General features: G+C 50.5%; 9 protein-coding genes and 1 non-coding gene across 10 annotated transcripts; 4 read left to right on the top strand and 6 right to left on the bottom strand.

Moving 5' to 3' along the window:
• Positions 1 to 960: 960 nt before the first annotated feature.
• Positions 961 to 1,367, top strand: ASPZODRAFT_20283 (hypothetical protein; the record flags this gene model as incomplete). The annotated part of the gene is made up of 2 exons (XM_022727562.1): positions 961 to 1,130; positions 1,178 to 1,367. 2 exons carry the CDS (start codon positions 961 to 963, stop codon positions 1,365 to 1,367), a joined length of 360 nt encoding a protein of 119 aa, XP_022577266.1.
• ASPZODRAFT_137151 (hypothetical protein) lies at positions 977 to 1,953 on the bottom strand. Its single transcript, XM_022724227.1, has 2 exons — positions 1,178 to 1,953; positions 977 to 1,130 (listed from the first exon to the last, which is right to left on the bottom strand). Exon 1 carries the CDS (start codon positions 1,947 to 1,949, stop codon positions 1,419 to 1,421), a length of 531 nt encoding a protein of 176 aa, XP_022577265.1. The 5' UTR covers positions 1,950 to 1,953; the 3' UTR covers positions 977 to 1,130; positions 1,178 to 1,418.
• A 615-nt stretch (positions 1,954 to 2,568) lies between these two features.
• ASPZODRAFT_20281 (hypothetical protein) lies at positions 2,569 to 2,915 on the bottom strand (the record flags this gene model as incomplete). Its single annotated transcript, XM_022727561.1, has 2 exons — positions 2,569 to 2,801; positions 2,849 to 2,915. The coding sequence occupies 2 exons, from the start codon at positions 2,913 to 2,915 to the stop codon at positions 2,569 to 2,571; spliced, it is 300 nt and encodes a 99-aa protein (XP_022577264.1).
• A 1,634-nt stretch (positions 2,916 to 4,549) lies between these two features.
• On the top strand, positions 4,550 to 6,712 carry ASPZODRAFT_104881 (hypothetical protein; the record flags this gene model as incomplete). Its single annotated transcript, XM_022720872.1, has 4 exons — positions 4,550 to 4,888; positions 4,962 to 5,095; positions 5,149 to 5,621; positions 5,675 to 6,712. Exons 1-4 carry the CDS (start codon positions 4,740 to 4,742, stop codon positions 6,710 to 6,712), a joined length of 1,794 nt encoding a protein of 597 aa, XP_022577263.1. The 5' UTR covers positions 4,550 to 4,739.
• A 449-nt stretch (positions 6,713 to 7,161) lies between these two features.
• Positions 7,162 to 8,631, bottom strand: ASPZODRAFT_137145 (hypothetical protein). Its single transcript, XM_022724225.1, has 2 exons — positions 7,347 to 8,631; positions 7,162 to 7,295 (listed from the first exon to the last, which is right to left on the bottom strand). The coding sequence occupies exon 1, from the start codon at positions 8,597 to 8,599 to the stop codon at positions 7,610 to 7,612; it is 990 nt and encodes a 329-aa protein (XP_022577262.1). The 5' UTR covers positions 8,600 to 8,631; the 3' UTR covers positions 7,162 to 7,295; positions 7,347 to 7,609.
• Positions 8,632 to 8,960: 329 nt separating this feature from the next.
• On the bottom strand, positions 8,961 to 9,832 carry ASPZODRAFT_20276 (hypothetical protein; the record flags this gene model as incomplete). Its single annotated transcript, XM_022727560.1, has 3 exons — positions 8,961 to 9,176; positions 9,240 to 9,513; positions 9,567 to 9,832. 3 exons carry the CDS (start codon positions 9,830 to 9,832, stop codon positions 8,961 to 8,963), a joined length of 756 nt encoding a protein of 251 aa, XP_022577261.1.
• Positions 9,833 to 10,156: 324 nt separating this feature from the next.
• ASPZODRAFT_20275 (hypothetical protein) lies at positions 10,157 to 13,267 on the bottom strand (the record flags this gene model as incomplete). The annotated part of the gene is made up of 11 exons (XM_022727559.1): positions 10,157 to 10,358; positions 10,988 to 11,226; positions 11,285 to 11,452; positions 11,509 to 11,608; positions 11,663 to 12,169; positions 12,222 to 12,325; positions 12,377 to 12,492; positions 12,549 to 12,587; positions 12,647 to 12,785; positions 12,836 to 12,971; positions 13,020 to 13,267. The coding sequence occupies 11 exons, from the start codon at positions 13,265 to 13,267 to the stop codon at positions 10,157 to 10,159; spliced, it is 1,998 nt and encodes a 665-aa protein (XP_022577260.1).
• On the bottom strand, positions 10,719 to 10,790 carry ASPZODRAFT_t161. Its single transcript has one exon. It is a non-coding gene; the product is annotated as a tRNA-Arg (tRNA).
• A 441-nt stretch (positions 13,268 to 13,708) lies between the features above and the next one.
• ASPZODRAFT_155202 (hypothetical protein) lies at positions 13,709 to 15,899 on the top strand (the record flags this gene model as incomplete). Its single annotated transcript, XM_022726183.1, has 9 exons — positions 13,709 to 14,062; positions 14,109 to 14,238; positions 14,287 to 14,325; positions 14,378 to 14,493; positions 14,537 to 14,640; positions 14,686 to 14,957; positions 15,005 to 15,233; positions 15,302 to 15,578; positions 15,648 to 15,899. The coding sequence occupies 9 exons, from the start codon at positions 13,709 to 13,711 to the stop codon at positions 15,897 to 15,899; spliced, it is 1,773 nt and encodes a 590-aa protein (XP_022577259.1).
• A 367-nt stretch (positions 15,900 to 16,266) lies between these two features.
• Positions 16,267 to 18,009, top strand: ASPZODRAFT_76310 (hypothetical protein; the record flags this gene model as incomplete). The annotated part of the gene is made up of 2 exons (XM_022730077.1): positions 16,267 to 16,556; positions 16,623 to 18,009. The coding sequence occupies 2 exons, from the start codon at positions 16,267 to 16,269 to the stop codon at positions 18,007 to 18,009; spliced, it is 1,677 nt and encodes a 558-aa protein (XP_022577258.1).
• Between the last annotated feature and the right edge of the window lie 19 nt (positions 18,010 to 18,028).

Raw genomic sequence — 18,028 nt, 5'->3', positions numbered from 1 at the left:
TAGACTAGATTCATGTATATATTATAATTAGAGGCCATTCTGTTCATAGTTAGAATATCATTTCTTCTTTTACGATGCTTCCTGTCTGCATTCTCTACTCGTTAGTCAGAGGTAGATAACATGATTCATTACTTTATAGTATACAAATAGAGTGTAAGTCTAGATCTCACTGGCTCTATTACTACATTACTCTAATATAATCTATTCATCTGTTTAATGTGTCTCCTCTTTCTCCTCCAGAGACTAAAATGTTGAGGATTGTCTCTAATATTGTCTCGTCAGAAGGCATATCCAAGCTCTCCAGACAGTATTAAAGTGCCTTTGAGCAAGATCTTGAAGATGGTTTATCACCTTCCAGTCAGAGATCTCAAGATCTGTCCAAACATTCTTGAAGTGTGTTGCTATTAGCAGCAAGTTGATGTTGTAGTCTTTATATAAAGCTTTAGTGGTGAATGTGCTGCTGTATTTATCTGTATACGTGGAGGGTATCCTGCAGCCTGTGGTTTTATTAGTTACTCTTCTTCCTTTACCAAGAGGATACTCCTGAATTCGATCTTATTGGCTTAACTTTATAAATTATCATTAATCCATGGTAAAGTCTGGCTCATCCATTAATATCCAAACCTTGTATACTCATTGCTGACTAAGTCAGACGATGTGAGGCTTCACTTAGTTCAAGTTGCTGACTTCAATCCAGGATCAGAAGATGTTTTATAGACATGAATGAGACGACAATAGAGCATTATTGAGGACCTTGAGATGTGAGGGGATCAGCAGTGAAACGAGGTGGAATGAGCAGATTTGAGGACCTTGAAGTCTAATGATAATCTGCTCAATCCCGCGCATTTACTTCTATTTGACAATTATTCATCAAGAATATAACTACTTCTTCTATAACATTCTACTTACCACTCACTATACTATACCAATTTCACTTACTATACACTAATATACTACACAATGTGCGGCCCATCTCGACCAAGTCACGGTGGCTGTATCGCCGTCATCTTCCCCCTGGCAGAGACGAGTCCGTATCCTCTATTCTTCAACCGAGATGAAAAGACGACAATCATGAGGTTGGGCGAGGAGGCGTCTCTAGCAAGTTGCACAGCACTTCATATGCGGATAGAGTATGTGAAGCCTCCATCCCTGTTGAGAAGCATCCGCTGACAAACAGAACACACGGAGATATTTCCCAGACAGCAGAAGGAAGCCCATTATATTGCTTCACTCTTGATCCACGCAAGAGACAGTTTGATCTGCCTGAACTAGAGCTGGGTGTGTCGGAGCGAGGCATCGTCGGCCGCCAGATCACTCTATTCATGGACGAAAAGGAGGTTGGCAGGGGGATAATTGGATATAACTGATACGATGATTGGATGACTGATATATAAGTACTTGATAAATGAATATATAATCTATAGCTTCGAAGAAAGATATCGCTCCTCTGCAACCTTCCAATTGATCACCCTCCAGATACCATCCACGTATCCCCGTTTATTATTCTGATACTGCAGGTAATACGCATGTTCCCACATATCAACCCCGATCAAAGCAGTTCCAGAGAGAACAGCATCCTGATCCTGGGTGGTGACGATCCCTAACCCTCCATCCTTGACCACCAGCCATCCCCAACCACTCCCCTGGATGGAGAGCAAGGTGGCCGAGAACGCCGCCACAAAGGACTTGAAGGAGCCCCAGTGCGTGAGGATGGCTGTGTAGAGATTCTTCGCAGCAGAAGAGGGATCCGTCTCGGGCGTGTCGACGGGTGCCAGATTCTTCCAGAAGAGCGAGTGGTTGATGTGTCCGCCGCCATGGAATTTGATCTGCTGCTGCAGCGAGATCAGACTGGCGATGTCGTTGCTGCGCAGCGCCTTCTCTTGCAACGACAGTGCCGCGTTCAGGTTATCAATGTACGCCTGGTGGTGTTTCGTATGGTGCAGGTGCATGATTTCCCGTGAGATGACGGGCTCCAGGGCCTATTCATAAGTACAGCATTAGTATAGTGTCCTAACTTCATAGATGGATGAATAGAGATACCTCGTAGGCATAGGGCAAGGGAGGAAGAGTCGCCATGATTAGAATATGCAATGGAACAGCAGAATGAGGTGGAAAATGGAATAGAGAGGAATCGAATGATACATTTATGCTGTCCATCAAGGTCCTTGCGGGGGTTTGAGCAAATTTGTAATCGCTGGAGAGGCTAGACTAGCCATCGCCATGGACAATAACCCTGAATAAAGGATATTAATACTGTCTGAAAGAGCCTAGTAGGCGATGAAGGTAGAGTGCTATAGGTCTATGTATATAGACATCATAATTGTCTTGCCAGCCCCCGGAATTCCAGGGCCGAATAGGGTCTCCTGGCATGTCTGGAGCCATTACCGGGATTCTGTTCATTTGAGAAACTATCGGCCATTTCCGGCCTGCTGTCATCGAAAGTGAGCACTTTGCTGTGGCCCATAATCGATTAGCGTGATCCAGTTGATATTTCATAAGCATCTCTCCTGTCTGACATAGATCTGATTATATCGACATTCGGCTCGGGTTTGGGTGTAGTCTCAGGAACTAGCCCGTCATCAGCAGGCTTCCAGGGGAGAAGAACTGAGGGTCAGGCTGCTGCGTAAGTTTCTCAGCCGGAGGCAAATCGGGAGCGCCTTGTGCAGAAATAGCAAGCAGAAGTTCCTTTGCACATAATGCTGCTGTTGCCGCCACATACAGCTGCCAGATTTTGTTCTTGTGGGAATTGGCGTAGTTGCATATTCCTCGAATGACAATGCAGGGGATTGCGTCCATTGAGCCTGAAATGAATATCAGATTAAGGAATCAGCGTAGAAACTTGACCCACCAGCAGCCTTCGTTTCAAAATATATTATATTCTCCTGTGCCCACGAATCACGTAGGATGGCGTCCATCATGATTTGATCCGCCGATCCAATGTTCCCATAATGTATTCTGAGATTGGCTCAAACCTTGCCTGTTGACGCTGCCGGTAGGCAAACAATCACCACGTTATGGTCACCGATTCTTCCAAGAAGTTATAAATCTGTATCTCGTGCATCAGCCGCGAAAAGACTTTGATGCTCTTCATCTAATATTGCCCCTGCAGCAACAAAACCCGTCTCTGGCAAAGCACATACCCAAGCAACGGTATAACTGTCGTGTGTCAACCGTGTTCGAGTCTCCGGCATGTTTGACTCGCCGAAGAGGTTTGCTTTTCGTTCTGATAAGCGGTAATAGTCAGCCGTGGCTCTCTCGTGTCGTCAGATACCCTACCCCTCTATTTTTTGAAGATGTTGGACCGTTGCAAGAATCAAGATCGGACTGGAAGCAAGCGTGGTCGCAGCATCTCTGAAGTGGAGTAGCGGGATTTCAACTCCAGCTGGATATATGTACTGTACTATAACAGACATCGAATGTACAAAGGAGGCGGCGATACAGGATGAAGAACAATCTGAGGCTGAGAAAAACAGAAAGAAATGGAGGGGTTCAGACCAGGATTGTTTGTTTGCACTGTTGGCCGTGTTTGCACTGTTGGTTTCAGCCAAAAAAGGCAGCCGCCAGCCTTGCGACCTCCTCTGCCTTTTGATGATACACTCACTCATCGAATCTACCTGATCTTCCAGGCTCTGAGAGCTGCAACTTGTTTAAGATCGAGGAGATCTGTTGGTTTGGAAGTACAAATGGTAATCTCCACGATTTTCTCCCTTTTAACACCTAGATGCTTGTCGCTGCGATTTAAACCGCTCAGCCGAGATGGAAGATCTCGTCTCTCTGGTCTGTGAGTTTGGATGTCTGTCTTTTTGCTAAATGAAAATCCCGATACTGATATTACAGTCATTTACGGCTCTCTAGATGTGTCTTACGTGCCTGCGTTCGCACTGCCAGTACAGAGCTTGGAACATTGTCCCTCGTCTGCAGTCACCTGAAGAGATAAACGCTTCGAAGATCCAAAATTCTTCAGGAACAAACCATAGCTTCACTACTCAACCACGGACAGTCTGTGGCTACAGAGAGGGGCGTCGATCACGGCGCTTAATCTCCTCGTGGTAGTGGCACAGGACTACTAGATGCCCCTGTCAGACAAGATATAGCCGGGATAGAGATACCATGCCAGCGGGCGTTGGATAGAAACTATGGCATTGGTGTGACAAGAAGCCTCCCCTGAGGGTCTTATAATTGAAAATCCTGCTAGACTTTGAATGGAAAGAGTATTCTGTCTTAGAAGATAGCTAGAGAAAGTCACATACTATAGCTTACCAGTCTCTACACTGTTATCAGATCAGCGCCAGAGTCTTGTACTTGGCACTGTCAGACAATTCGCCATTGAAAGACAGAATATGCGAAGGAAAAGACAAACCCCCAGAGCCAAGGAGAATCAAAATAAACGCTGGAAGAAGCGCCAGGCAGGAAAGAAAGGCGCACGTGAGCCACGAGTCAGGTGACCCAGCCTTGTGTTGCAGCCTGCCCAAAGGAGTTAGTTTGAGCCCACCAGAAACTCGTCCTCGTTGAAATCTTTCAAGCTACTCTGTACAGCCTGGAGAGCATCGTTCCACTCGGACAGCGAAGACAGCCAGCTATCCAGAGTCTACAGCTCCACGAGCATGCACCTCGTTCTTCAACTCTTCCTCAAACATGCCTCGGCACGACGTAATTTGCGGGGTAACTCCACTTGGCAGGGGTGATCTGGGCCAAGTGCAGATCAGACCGCTGGAAATTTTAACTCCGACACGTCAGCCATGAAGAGAGCATCGGTATCAGGAGTGTTTGTGCCTGAAGGGGCTAGTCTGAAGAACCAGAAGCGGCGGGTTTCCTCTGAAGCGGACTGTACGGTCTGCCGGCGGTGCCAGTCGAAACCGTCAGAGTGCCAGTGTCGGCGGGCGAAGAGGTGAGTGAGACACCGTGTTTGGACAGGACAGCGGGCCAGACTGCTGATGTGGCATACCTTTATGGATTTCTAGGACCCTGCGTGGTGATCTAGATTTGAGGTCCCGGTCTAGTCCCTCGCCAGGGGTGGAACAGGGGGTGCTCTATCCGACAGTTCACAAAGGATCCCTGGGGGAAGAGGAACTGGGGAGAGAGAGAGACGGCAGTGGTAATGGTAGCCTCTTCTCATAGCCTTGGTTGTATACTCATTCTGTGATCTAGACCGTGCTCATGCATCCATGAATGGACAACACGATATTCTCTCCACCTATCCGCTAGACCACTATGTGTCCGTCATCCATGATCTGTTTGAACAGTCGGCCAGCAGTGATGAGCAGGGGAGTGTGACAGATATAGGTGATCTGGAAAGAAGCTTTCAGACTCTGTCAGGCGGGATTCCAGGCAATAGCTGTGACTTCCTGGCTACCAAGGGGGCTTTTCGACTACCACCGCTAAAACTTCGCAACCAAGTGCTTCGAGCCTACGTGAAATATGTGCACCCGTTGTTGCCTGTGTTAGACCTTCAGAGCGTCTTGCATCAGATCATCGTTGAGGATGAACGGTACTTTTCCAGTCCGCTACTGTACCAAGCGGTGATGTTTGCCGGGAGCGCCTTTGTAGAGCACGAGGAGATCGTGACAGCCGGTTATCCATCTCACAAGGAGCTCCGAAGAATGTTCTATGGACGGGCAAAGGTGGGTATACAATCAGAATCCCTCGCTCTGAGACTGGTTTAGCTCATGTACAGCTGCTCTACGAGTTCGACATCGAACCATGTGCAGAGACGCAGATCCAGGCACTGCTCCTCATGGCCAACTGGCACAATCACAGTGACGGGCCCAAAGACCCCCAGTACTGGTTTGACCTGGCCTATTCCACAGCCGAGCGAGTCGGGCTGCACCGATACCTGGATGCGAGCACCTCGTCCCATCGACACCGGATGTGGTGGTCTCTGTGGGTGCGAGACCGCATCCTCTCGTTCGGCTTCCCGCGGCCGTTGCGCATTCCCACCGATAACTCCAAGCTCGACATCGTCTCTTTGCTCGAACACGCCCGTCAACCATATCAACCACATGACCCGCTTGTCCTCGCCGCCTTGGGGGACTCGGCCTCAATGCTCAGCTGCGACAGCCAGGAGAAGATGACGGTTCTGTTCGCCGAAGAGGTCAAGCTAGCTCATTGTATGGGAACCATCATGGAGTCTCTGTATCAGGAGTCATGGATCCCCATCGCCACCGACGACTCTTCCTTCTACTCTGTCGCCCCGCGCGAATGTATCGCGCCCGTGGTTATCGACAGCTGCAAACAGCAACTGACGGCCTGGATCCGAGACCTGCCGGGCGTCGTACGCTACTACCCACCATTTCTGCTTGTTCCACCCGACCCGGAGTCCGTCGAGACAATCTTCCTGGTCCACCAGGCGTTTCTCTACCTGCTGTATCTGACCGCCATGTCGGCGTTGTATCGGGCGCGAACACCCAGCAGCCCAGGCAGCGGTCTGCTCAAGTTGACGTCGCAGGTGACCAAGACAATCCACGAGCTCAAGGCCATCAACCTACTACTCTTCCTCCCGGGGACCAGCGTGACGATTCTCGGGTGGATTGTCGAGGCGAGCCTGTCGGACCTACAGGCCTCGGAACGGCTGATGCGCGAGCAGGCCCTCAATCAGCTCCTTCACTGTGAGCAGGCGGCTGTGCAGCTGCTGCAGACGTACCCGGCGGCCCAGAAGATCCTCTCCATGACGCAGCATGCGTGGTCGAGTTTATTCGGGTTGGAATCAGTATAGTACAGTACATACAAGTACACAGTACATACAATACAGACACAGTCCAGACAGTATTCTAATGCACAGTATTCAGAAGAAGACATTATTAGACCACTATGGAGGTAAGTGCAAGGACTTAATAAGTGCTTTAATAGTTGGACCCTCGCCGTCTGCGAGGTAGAATCTGTCCCACGCAGTGAAACGCCCACGTTGCACAAGGCGTGCATTTATTCCCAGTGGAACAATGAAACAGGAAGAATGCCCAATTTCCTTACGTACAGACAGTCCTTTCTGTCCAACTCGGATCGACAGATCGACAGGAATGCCAGCCACTCAGTACAGAGTAATAAATACTGAGTACATTCTTCCTTTCACATTTTTCCCATCGCTACACTATCGCACTATCTACTATCATACATACTATCTATCATGTTTCTTTCTATCGCCCTGCTGCTCGCTCCCCTCGTTTCGGCCGAGGGCTTCACCTTTCCGACGGCCTCTATTGATGAATTCATCGTCGGCGACCTGGTAAACGTCACCTGGGACGTGGTGACAGCCCGGAACTCGCTCTACGAAGCATGCGACGTTCCAGTCTTATTAGAGGGTATCTACTCTTGACTTATCAAATGAGCCTATACTTATACGTATGGCATAGATGACGTCCCCAATACATACAGCTACGTCTGGAAAGCCACCAGAGACCACTACCGTGAATCCGGATGCGTATTCCTGCTTCAACCGCTTGGCCCGACAGGCACGTCGAACCCGCCGAATCTGACGAGCGACTTGTTTGGGGTGAGGGAGCGGTATGCCAGTGATCCAGCGCCGACAACGTATAATTTCTGGGATGAATAATGCAATGAGTAAATAGGAATTGAGATGAGGTTATACACTACTATACTATACTATCCTGTACTACTATACTGTACTGGCATATTGAAGTTCTCTCCTTACCATCCAACCTGCTACACTCCAAACACTCCCCGCCAGACCGATCATGGCAACAGCCAAGCTTCCACTCGGATGGATGAAACCCACGTTGCCTGCCACCGCACTGGCTGAGAAGACAATCATATCCGACATGCCGTGCAGGAGTGCCGACGGACCAACAACCTTCCACCAGGGCATGGAATCGTTACCATCTGTAGTTCTTTGATCCCGAGCCCGTAACGCCGTCAACCAGGCGACAAGCAGATGACCTAGAGACCCGACAGCCCGTTCGGCCAGGGTGCGGACAAGAATCCAGCCTGTTTCATGGCCTGGTTCGCACGCCACGTAAATGAATCCGATCTGTTCTGCGAGACTGAATCCCAGGGCTCCCGCGATGGCGTAGTCCACATACGTATTCGACTTTCGCTTTGACTTGCTGGCTTTCTTCTTTCTGGCATATACGACAGGCAGGAATTTGATAATCTCCTCGATCAACCCCGCCGCGAGAAACGCTAACACGGCGTTGAAAGCCCAGTTCTGCCACGACGAAGCGAGCTGGGTGCGCGACGCGAGTTCCCCTGCCGTGAGATCTGCGATCGAAGCCCGTCGGAACTCTTCCCAGAAGGTTCTGCGCACGTCTTGCGATGGAAAGAGGAGTTTGCTGGCCAGCACGCAGATGGCGCCCTGCGTCGCTGCTGCGGTCGTGATTCCCAGCGTGCTGGCGGCGGCGAAGGTCCAAACCAAGGGTTCTAGCTGTGATTCTGGCTCTAGCTCTGATTCTGACGATTCCTTCTCGGATTTTGTAGACTCATTATTGATCCTCTGTTGCCATTTCTTGTAGAACCAGGCTGTAGGCAGAAAGGCCAGGGGCGTAAAGAGCGCCGCGCGGGGTGAGACGCTCGCTGTGGCCAGGATAGTAGCTGGGGGGCCAAGAGCGACCAGCAGCCTCGCTGATAGAGGAAGAGAGGTATATGACATTGCAAAGATTCATTGGCAGAAATAAATGATCTGAAGAGGTTGGGAAAGTGAGGGTGAGAGAGAGATACGAGTGAGTCAAGGTGAGATTTAGTCAGGTGACTTGGCTAAGACATTATACTGAAATAACCATTGTAGTTCTGCTATAGAATTTTGATAGATTATGGATATATATATATATAAATATATGTAGAGTAAGGATAGATATACAAGGATATACAAGGAGATATAAGAATGTATATAAGACACATATGATATACCATACACATTATAAAATTCTCTGGACAAAGAAATATATACTACAACAATTAGAGAGATAGAAGAGTCAATACATAAGAAAACACCGATATACCAAGCCAGACATTCAACACTCCGTCCTCTTCCTCTCCCGCTGGAGATTCCGCGTCATCACTCCGGCCACCAAGAGAACAATCGCAACCACAAACTCGGTCACCACGCCGAAGGCAACTCTGAGACCAAACGAAGACTCAGCCGTCGTGTTGTCGGCGGCATACACGATGGTAGCGTAGACCATGCGCATGCCGACGAAGGGGAGGCAGATCATCACGGCATAGAGGAGCTATCATATTGAGATTTAGAATAGGAGATTCCATAGATGAAGAAGAATTACAAAGAAACTCACTCTTGTTCCACCTCGGTAGAGTTCGATATTCATGCTCTTCTCCCGCACAAAAGCCACGGAGACGAGGGTAAACACGCAGATAAACAGCCACGACGCGCAGAGCAGGGCAAACCCGGCATCGATGAACGTCTTGGCCGTCGAGGTGCGATGCGCCGAGAGCAACGAGGAGGCGTGGATCAGGATTAGCACAATGGCCACGATCACCAGGGCGTGGTACTGCGTCACGATGATGAGCTGCAGCCATCCGCCCCTGCGGCCAGAACGAGCATTGCGCCTGAAGATCCTCAGTAAGGCTTGATTGTGTATGTGTGTGTATGGGATACGTACGCTTCTTCCAGAACACCCATCAATGCCAGCAAGATAGGCGACAACCCCAGCGAACTGACGATCAGAGCGGCGGTGCTGAGGGTCGGTTGGTTTTCCTCGTGGATCTCCATTGCGCAGCCGACGATGCGGATCGCACAGAAGCTGAGGACAAACAGCCAGCCCATGAAGCCGCCCAGACCATGTTTGAAGAAGACGTATTGGGCGGGCACGATCAGAATGCAGAAGATGGCCAGTTGGCCGCGAAGCAGTTGTTCGTCGGGAGTCATTTGTATCTTGATAATCGAGGAACCCGGAATATCTGTGTGTTGATTATTTCCTTCAAGCAGAGAACGTCCACTCTTATATCCTCCAGATCTTAATCCTCATCTCGTATACATCTGGCAAATCCTCCGTACCGACGCTCGGTCCAGGCGTTGTACGAAACCGAAACCGAACAGGCCAATAGGACAACAATGCGCCAGATTAACAATCATCATTGATCGTAGTAAGCTGAGCCACAGCATAAAGGCTAGCTTATAGTTGTTGTTCATTGTCACTTTACACTGCCAGCCTTAATATTGTGTATTCTTTCTGCCTGAAACCCGTCTCCATTATTCGTCTTCTGGTACGGTGGTTGGCTGACCGTCGCTGCTCGTTGGCGACTGCCTGGTACCTCGATCGTCTTGTCGTAGAGAGAAAACCGACGAAGAAATAAAAAACACTCGTATAGGAACTGCAGCTGAGTCGCTTTCCTCCTGCCAGGCTTTTTTTGCGAGTTGACGTGGCGTGGACGACGAGACCTGGCTGCTTTTCCTGTGCTGTCAGAGAGTCAGACCATAATGAGGTACAGGACTTTTGAATGGAGAAACTGTTTTTTACTGTATCTCTAGTGACACTCTCTTCCAGTGTTGCCTAGTGAGCTCGTAAATTGTACTTTCCAGACGAGGAGTTGATCAAGATAGAAGAGGGCGAAGAAGAGAAAAAGTCGTTTTGGAGTCCAGTCGCAGCTGTGCTACTTATTAGTCCCTGAAGGAATAGGACGCCAGTGGTTTAACAGTCCAAGAATAGGTAAAAAATAATAAAAGTATGTATGACAAGAACAAAAAGAGTGCGTACCATCCGACAAATATTGTGCTTTGTCTATCTTGTTTCGTGGGACAAAGAAAAAAGAAATGACCTACGCAGGATTCGAACCTGCAATCTCTTGATCCGTAGTCAAGCGCCTTACCATTGGGCCAGCAGGCCTTGTTGAAAGCGAAAGCATTATTATGCTATATGAGCCAAAGCCAATCCTTGATATCATGTTCTACAACTGCTTCTTGTTCTCCCAAACTCTCCTTTTCCCTCCCTCTCTCTCCAGTTCAACCACCATTTTGTTCCGATAAAAGTTCACTCCATCTATTTCTTTTCATCAAGTAATAATCTAAACCATCAATTCGTACAACCGCCCCTCAAAAGGCCGCAGCAGCAGGATCGGCTCCACGAGCGTTGCCTCCTGCGTGAGATAATTCGAAATCAACAGCTTCGATCCCTTCAGATCGACACCGTGCTCTGCATACGCCCAGCTGGTGGCCCCCGAAGAGAAGTTCAGGATGGTCAGGTAGCACCGAAGTTTTGACCGTCGTTTGTAGGCCCAGATGAACGGGTTGTCCATGTCGAGTGTCTCGTACGTGCCGTAATACTGACGCGAGCTGTCACTAGTTGAACCTCATACGAAAGGGATTCGCTGCGTTACATACCAAGGTGGGATGATTCTTGCGCATCCGGATCATCGCCCGATAAAACGACCAGACGGACTCCGGGTCTTTCTGCTGGCTGAAACAGCACCAGTCTTTCCCGTGCTCAGAGGCGGGGATCCAGGGTTTACAATCAGGTTCGGTGAAGCCGCCGTGAGGAGCATCGGTCCACTAGGAGAGTATAATCAGCTGGTAAATTCCAGAGATGTGGCTAGAATGTCTCTCACCGGAATCGGGATGCGGGTGTTGTCTCGTCCTTTCTGGATGATCGCTTTCTTTGCCAGTGTGAGCGCTTCGTCGTGCTCTGATCCGGCTGCCTCACACGCGCTGAATCTCGGTTCAATGAGATATCCAAATAATCCCTTGGAAAATAGAACTCACGCCTTCCAGTATTGAGCCGTCTCGATATCCTGGTTCATCTCTTCGGTGAACATTCCGGGGTTCACCATCCCCAGCTCTTGTCCTTGGAAGATCAGATTCGTTCCCTGCAGGGTATACTGCCAGACGCAGAGCAACTTGGCGCAGAGAGCGCGGAACCGCGGGTGAGAAGTTGTGAAGCGTGAGATCGCCCGTGGCTGGTCGTGGTTCTCCATCCAGAGAGTGTTCCATCCTCCATTGTCGATCAGCGTCGCCTGCCACTCGTTGATGACAGCCTTCAACTCCGGTAGCTCCCATTCCCGCAACAGCCACTTGTCGCCGTCGTAGCAGTCCAACTCGACGTGCTGGAACTGAATGACGAGCGATAACTCAGGCCGAGGTTTATGGCGCGAGGTGTATTCGACTGCCTGTGCTGGAGACACGCCACAAGACATCTCGCCCAATGTGACAACGTCATATTTGGAGAACACCTGCTCGTACATTTCCTGCAGATATTCGTGGATATGAGGGCTATCACAGTCAGAATCACCTCTTCTTTTTTTTTCTGTGCATGTCTACTGACCCGTTGGCGAAGAGAAAATTCGCAGGTTGCCAGATCGATCCCTTTTTGACGATTGGTGCATCTGGGAATTCAGACGTCTTTGAAACCAGATTCATGGTGTCGAGCTGTTTGTAAACGTTCAGTGGGAATCATATTTATCTAGGATGTTGTCTCACTCGGAATCCATCAATCCCCTTGTCGAGCCAGAACCGAAGCACGTTATACAAGGCCTGGCGAACGTCTTCGCAGTCCCAGTTGAGATCCGGTTGATTCTTACCAAAGATGTGCAAATCTATCGGTTGTCAGCAAGATCTGCAGCCCTCGCACTTGTCAGAGATGTGGCTTTACAAAACTCCTCTGCCATGTCGTCCCATTCCCACGTTGACCCTGCACGAATTAATAGCGCGTTATCAGAAACCGAATACCGAGAAACAGCCGAATCATACCGGTAAATGTGCTTTCCCAGTTGTTCGGGGGAATCCGTTTGCCAGTCTCGTCCACCTTGCCTTCACTCCAGAAATACCAGTCGCGTTTCCCCAGACTGCGATCTTTCCGGGACCGTCGCGAGGTTTGAAACCATTGATGCTGGCATTAAATTAGTATATGCACAGTGAAGATTCAGTGCAGGCGTTCACCTCTGACGAGGTGTGATTCAGCGCAATATCCAGAATGATCTTCATATCTCGTTTGTGTGTCTCGCTGATGAGAAGCTCCATGTCCTCCATTGAGCCGAAGATAGGATTGACGGTATAATAATCGCTGATATCATATCTGAAAATAATTAGATTCAAAGGGATACATATATATGCCAAAGCTCACCCCATATCCGACATGGGAGACTGGTAAATTGGCGCAATCCAGATCACATCCACGCCCAGCGTGACGAAGTAATCGAGCCGATTGACGACTCCACGAATATCCCCCTTTCCATCTCCGTTGGTGTCCTGGAAACTCTGGATTAGAACCTGGTAGATGGTCGCCCGCTGCCACCAACGCATCTTGTCCAGGGTGTCGATCTCTCCGCAGTCGGCGGTGGTGTCGATTTCGCATTTCTCAGGACTATTCATGGTGTATTATTATAAAACTCCTTGACAGTTACATTTGGGTTTTGGTTCTTCTTCTCCTTGTATGCATGTATACTATTCTCACGTCATGTTGCCCTGAAGACCTCCGTCGGAGGTGATTTCCATCCGCTCAACGTCATCCCCCCAGAAAGGTCAAGTTGACTCAATGGCCTGGCCATAGTGACTTTATCAATCGCTCAAGTGGCGATGCTGCCGCGACTGGATTTCCTGGCGGGAATTTTTAAAAAGACGGCCTCCGACTTGCTGGTGGTCCCGATTGTAGTCATGTTCCGTCGTGGGTTTTGCAGACTGCGCATTCGACCGAACGTGAGACAGTGCACCACCCTCCCAAGGAATTCATTATCGTCTTTTCATCCATCGAAACCATCCATCCGACAATCTGCTCGACCCTTCGGCACTACGAGATCTGCCATGGCCAACTCAATGTCTGACGTCTACAAGCCGCTGGTGCTGGACATGAACCGGGACTGGTGGCGGGAGATCATCATCTACGAGATATATGTGCAGTCCTTCCAGGACAGCAACAATGACGGGGTCGGCGATTTGCGCGGGATCATCCAGCGACTGGACTACTTGAAGCGACTGGGTGCGGATATGTTGTGGCTCACCCCGATCTACGAGTCGCCGCTGGAGGACCAGGGATACGATATCGCCAACTACAAGGCGATCAATCCCTTGTACGGGACGATCAAGGATTGGGAAGATCTGGCAGCCGAGACTCACAAACGGGGGATGAAAATCATGATGGATATGGTTTTTAACCATACGAGTTCGCAGGTATTTCCTCTTGATCACAGAAAAGAAGGAAGAACTAATAAAATAGCACGCATGGTTCCTTGATTCCAAGTCAAGTAGAGACAGCTCCAAAAGAGACTGGTATTTCTGGAGAAAGGGCAAGACGGGCAAGAATGGCGAACGATTGCCTCCAAATAATTGGGCCAGTTTGTTCGGCGGTACGTTGGAAGTCGTCATCGTGAGCAAGTAGCATGCTAACTGTCCAGGCTCTGCTTGGAAATACGACGAGGCAACCGAAGAGTACTGTATGTTATTAACGCAGTCACTGTGTCTACACTGCTGAATGCTGATCGTCAGACTTGCATCTGTTCTCTCCCTCGCAGCCAGATCTCAACTGGGATAACCCTGAAGTGCGCAATGCCGTCTTTGACGTGATTGACTTCTGGGGGAAGAAGGGGACTGATGGATTCCGAGTATGGCACTCACTCCTATGCCTCATAGATATCTGACCTTCAGTTCGATGTGATTAATCTCGTTTCCAAAATGCCTGGTCTCCCCGACGCCCCAGTCACTGATCCGACGAAATTCGAGCAAAACGCCATCCCGATGTTTACAAATGGGTGAGTCTGCAGAGAAGCAACGAGGGAAACGTACTGATAGTGAAGGCCGAATATCCACAAGTACATGCACGAGATGAATCGCAAGGTTCTCAGTAAATATACCGCATGCACCGTCGGCGAGATGCCCTGCGGCGTGGACGAGTACGAAGCCAGCCAGTACGTTGCCTCTGAACGCCAGGAGCTCTCGATGGTCTTCCAGTTCCACCATATGGACCTGGACGGCGCGGACGGCGACAAGTGGAATCCGCGCAAGTGGGAGCTGTGGGAGTTTGAAAAGGTCTGTCGGATCTGGCAGCAGCATATGCTGGGGAATCACGGTATCTCTACTCAACACTTGCGTTTATGGAGTGAACTAATTGCATAGGATGGAGCGCTCTTTACATGGAGAACCACGACCAGGCGCGCGCCGTGTCGCGATTCGGGAATACCGATCCTCGGTTCCTGTCTGTGTCGGCCAAGATGCTCGCCACGGTCCTCTTCACCCTGCGAGGGACTGTCTTCTTGTACCAGGGACAGGAGCTGGGCATGCCGCATCCCCAGAACTGGAAGCTGGAGGACTATCCGGATGTAGAGACTCAGGACTACTACAAATCGTCATTCTCCCTTTCCTTCTGGGCTTGGTGATATGCCTGCTGTTGGTGTTGCATGCTAATATTTTCAGGATGTATAAATCACGCAAAGAACAAGATCCATCTAAAGAACCTGACATGTCCGACGTGATGAATGCGATCAAGCTCAAGGGCCGCGACAACGCCCGCTCGCCAATGCTCTGGGACAACTCGAAGAACGCCGGGTTCACCAACCCAGAGGGCAAGACGTGGATCCGGTTGAACGAGGAATACATGAACCTCAACGTGCAGACGCAGGAGCGCGATCCGGACTCGGTGCTCAACTACTTCAAGCAGCTGGCACACATTCGCAAGCAACATCCAATGTTGGTAAGCTGGCATCTTACCAAGAAAGAAGAAGAAGAAGAAGAAGAAGAAGAAGACTGATACTGATTCCAGTTCTACGGCGCTTACGTCCCCGTCAACCCGACGGATCCCAAAGTGTTCTCCTTCCTGCGCACGCAGGGCCCCTACCGCACGCTGGTCTTCTGCAACTGGTGCGAAGAACCCACCGACTTCGAGATCCCGGAGGACATCAACACCGATCTGGCGGTGATGCTGATTGCGAATTACCACGTCGACGAGCCTGTGCTGGAGCATAAGCTGCAGCTGCGGCCGTACGAGGCGCGCATGTACTCGCTGAGAAACTGATCGGTTAGGGTGGAATGGTTTGTGTTCCCGGAATAGGTGATGCATTCCGCATGCAGTCGAGATACAATACAGTAGACAATGATTATTTGATGAAGTAGAAGTATATTAATGAAGAGATTAGATTTATTCTCTAATGGAACTTAATTTGATTTAATTTATTGAATTGAATTTACCTTGCCTTCGACCTGAATTCTAATCTTAATGTCATTGTCTTGTCATTGCCTTGTCATTGTCTGATAAATTGTCCGATAACACTACATTCCGCATGCGGCAAGGCATGAGGTATACACAATTAAATACTTGCAACAGCTCAGTTCTCACCACTCAATTCAACTACTTCAATCAGCTATACTAGACAACAAGAAGAATGAACGACCCCGTGATTGTCGTCGGAGGTAGCCTCACCGGCCTCACGACAGCCATCCTCCTCGCCTCGCACGGCGTCCAGACCATCCTCCTCGAACGACACCCGACTAGCCATCCGCACCCGCGCGCTCTGGGGCTCACACCGCGCAGTATGGAGATCTACCGGTCTGTCGCGTTGGATGGGCGTATCCCGCAGCTTCCGTGTGGGTTTCGCTTACGCCGTGCGCGCGTCGAGAGTTTGATGGGCAAGTGGTTTGATGAAGTGCCGTGGACGGAGTCTTCTTCGTCTTCGTCTCCTTCTCCGTCTTCCTCTTCAGAAGGGTGCGGTACATCTCCTAGCGATAGTACATCTCCCAGTGATATGTACTCTTGGAATGAATACTCCCCCTGTACTGGAGGCGCGTTACCTCAAGATCGGATCGAGCCGATTCTGCGAGCGAGAGCAGTCGAGTTGGGTGTCGACCTGCGCCTGGGAGCGCGTCTGGTGGATTTCCAACAGAACGAAACGGGAGTCACGGTCCTTGTACAGCAAAAACAGAAGGAATATATTCTTCGAGGGTCGTATCTGGTCGCCGCGGACGGGAGTCACAGTTTCGTACGGGAACGGCTGGGCATCCCCCGCGCAGGACGAGGACTCCTACAGACAGTCCGCAGCGTGGTGTTCCGGTTGCCACCGCTGGAGAAATGCCTGGAGGAGGGCATCACGCAGTTTGTGATTGATCGGGCGGACCTGCGTTGTTTCCTGACTGCGTACCGGGACGGGCGGTGGCTGTTGGTGGTGTACGACGACGAAGAACGGACGGAAGACCAGTTCCGCCAGGTTATCTGCAGCGCTGTGGGCAACGAGACCGATCTGGACGATGAGGTCGAGATCATCACCATTGGCCGATGGCAGGTCAGCGCGTTAATAGCCGAGAGCTTTGTCGCGCGTCGGATCTTCCTAGCCGGCGACGCCGCTCACACTCTACCACCCAACCGGGGCGGGTACGGCGCCAACACGGGCATCGACGACGCGCACAATCTCGCCTGGAAGCTGGCGCAGGTGTTGTCTGGGACGGCGGGCCCGCGCCTGCTCGACACGTACGACGCTGAGCGCCGGCCGATCGCCCAGCTGCGACACCAGCAGATCTTCGCACGGGCGGACTTCCAGTCCACGGATACAGACCATGAAGGAGAATACTCGTCGTCGGCGGGGCCGGTGTACGACGATGTCGCCATGGAGTTCGGCCAGCGGTACCTTGACGGGGCTCTTCTCAGGAAAAAAGACGGTGAAATGTTACCCGCTGCTTCCCGTCCGGAACAATGGGCTGGGATGCCCGGCACGCGAGCACCCCATGCGTGGATCGAGAAACAGGGCGAAACGGTCTCGACGTTGGATCTGTTCGGGCGGCAATGGACAGTGTTGTCCGAATCAGCGGGGTGGATGGACGCCGTGGCTACCATGCATCAGCAGCAAAAGCAGCAGCAACGATCAATAGAAAAACAGACGCTACCCATCCAGGCAGTACATGTCGGCATCGACGTGCGCTTCTCAGAACCTGGGGAGTTCGGCCGTTTGATGGGCGTGTCGAGCACGGGCGTGACCCTCGTCCGGCCAGATGGATACATTGCGTGGCGCTCGGAGAAGCGCGTACGGGACCCTGTGCAAACGCTGAAGAAGGCCTGGAAGGAGTTAACGGGGTGGGAAGATGCAGATGGGGCATACCAAAGTCTCGAGCAGAGGCCGTTGAGAGCCGAGCTGTGATTTGACAATTGGATGATGT

Source organism: Penicilliopsis zonata, assembly GCF_001890105.1.
Source record: "Penicilliopsis zonata CBS 506.65 unplaced genomic scaffold ASPZOscaffold_26, whole genome shotgun sequence".
NCBI lineage: Eukaryota > Fungi > Ascomycota > Eurotiomycetes > Eurotiales > Aspergillaceae > Penicilliopsis > Penicilliopsis zonata.
The sequence above is the reverse complement of the archived record's forward strand: the minus strand, read 5'-3'. Positions and strand labels throughout refer to the sequence as shown.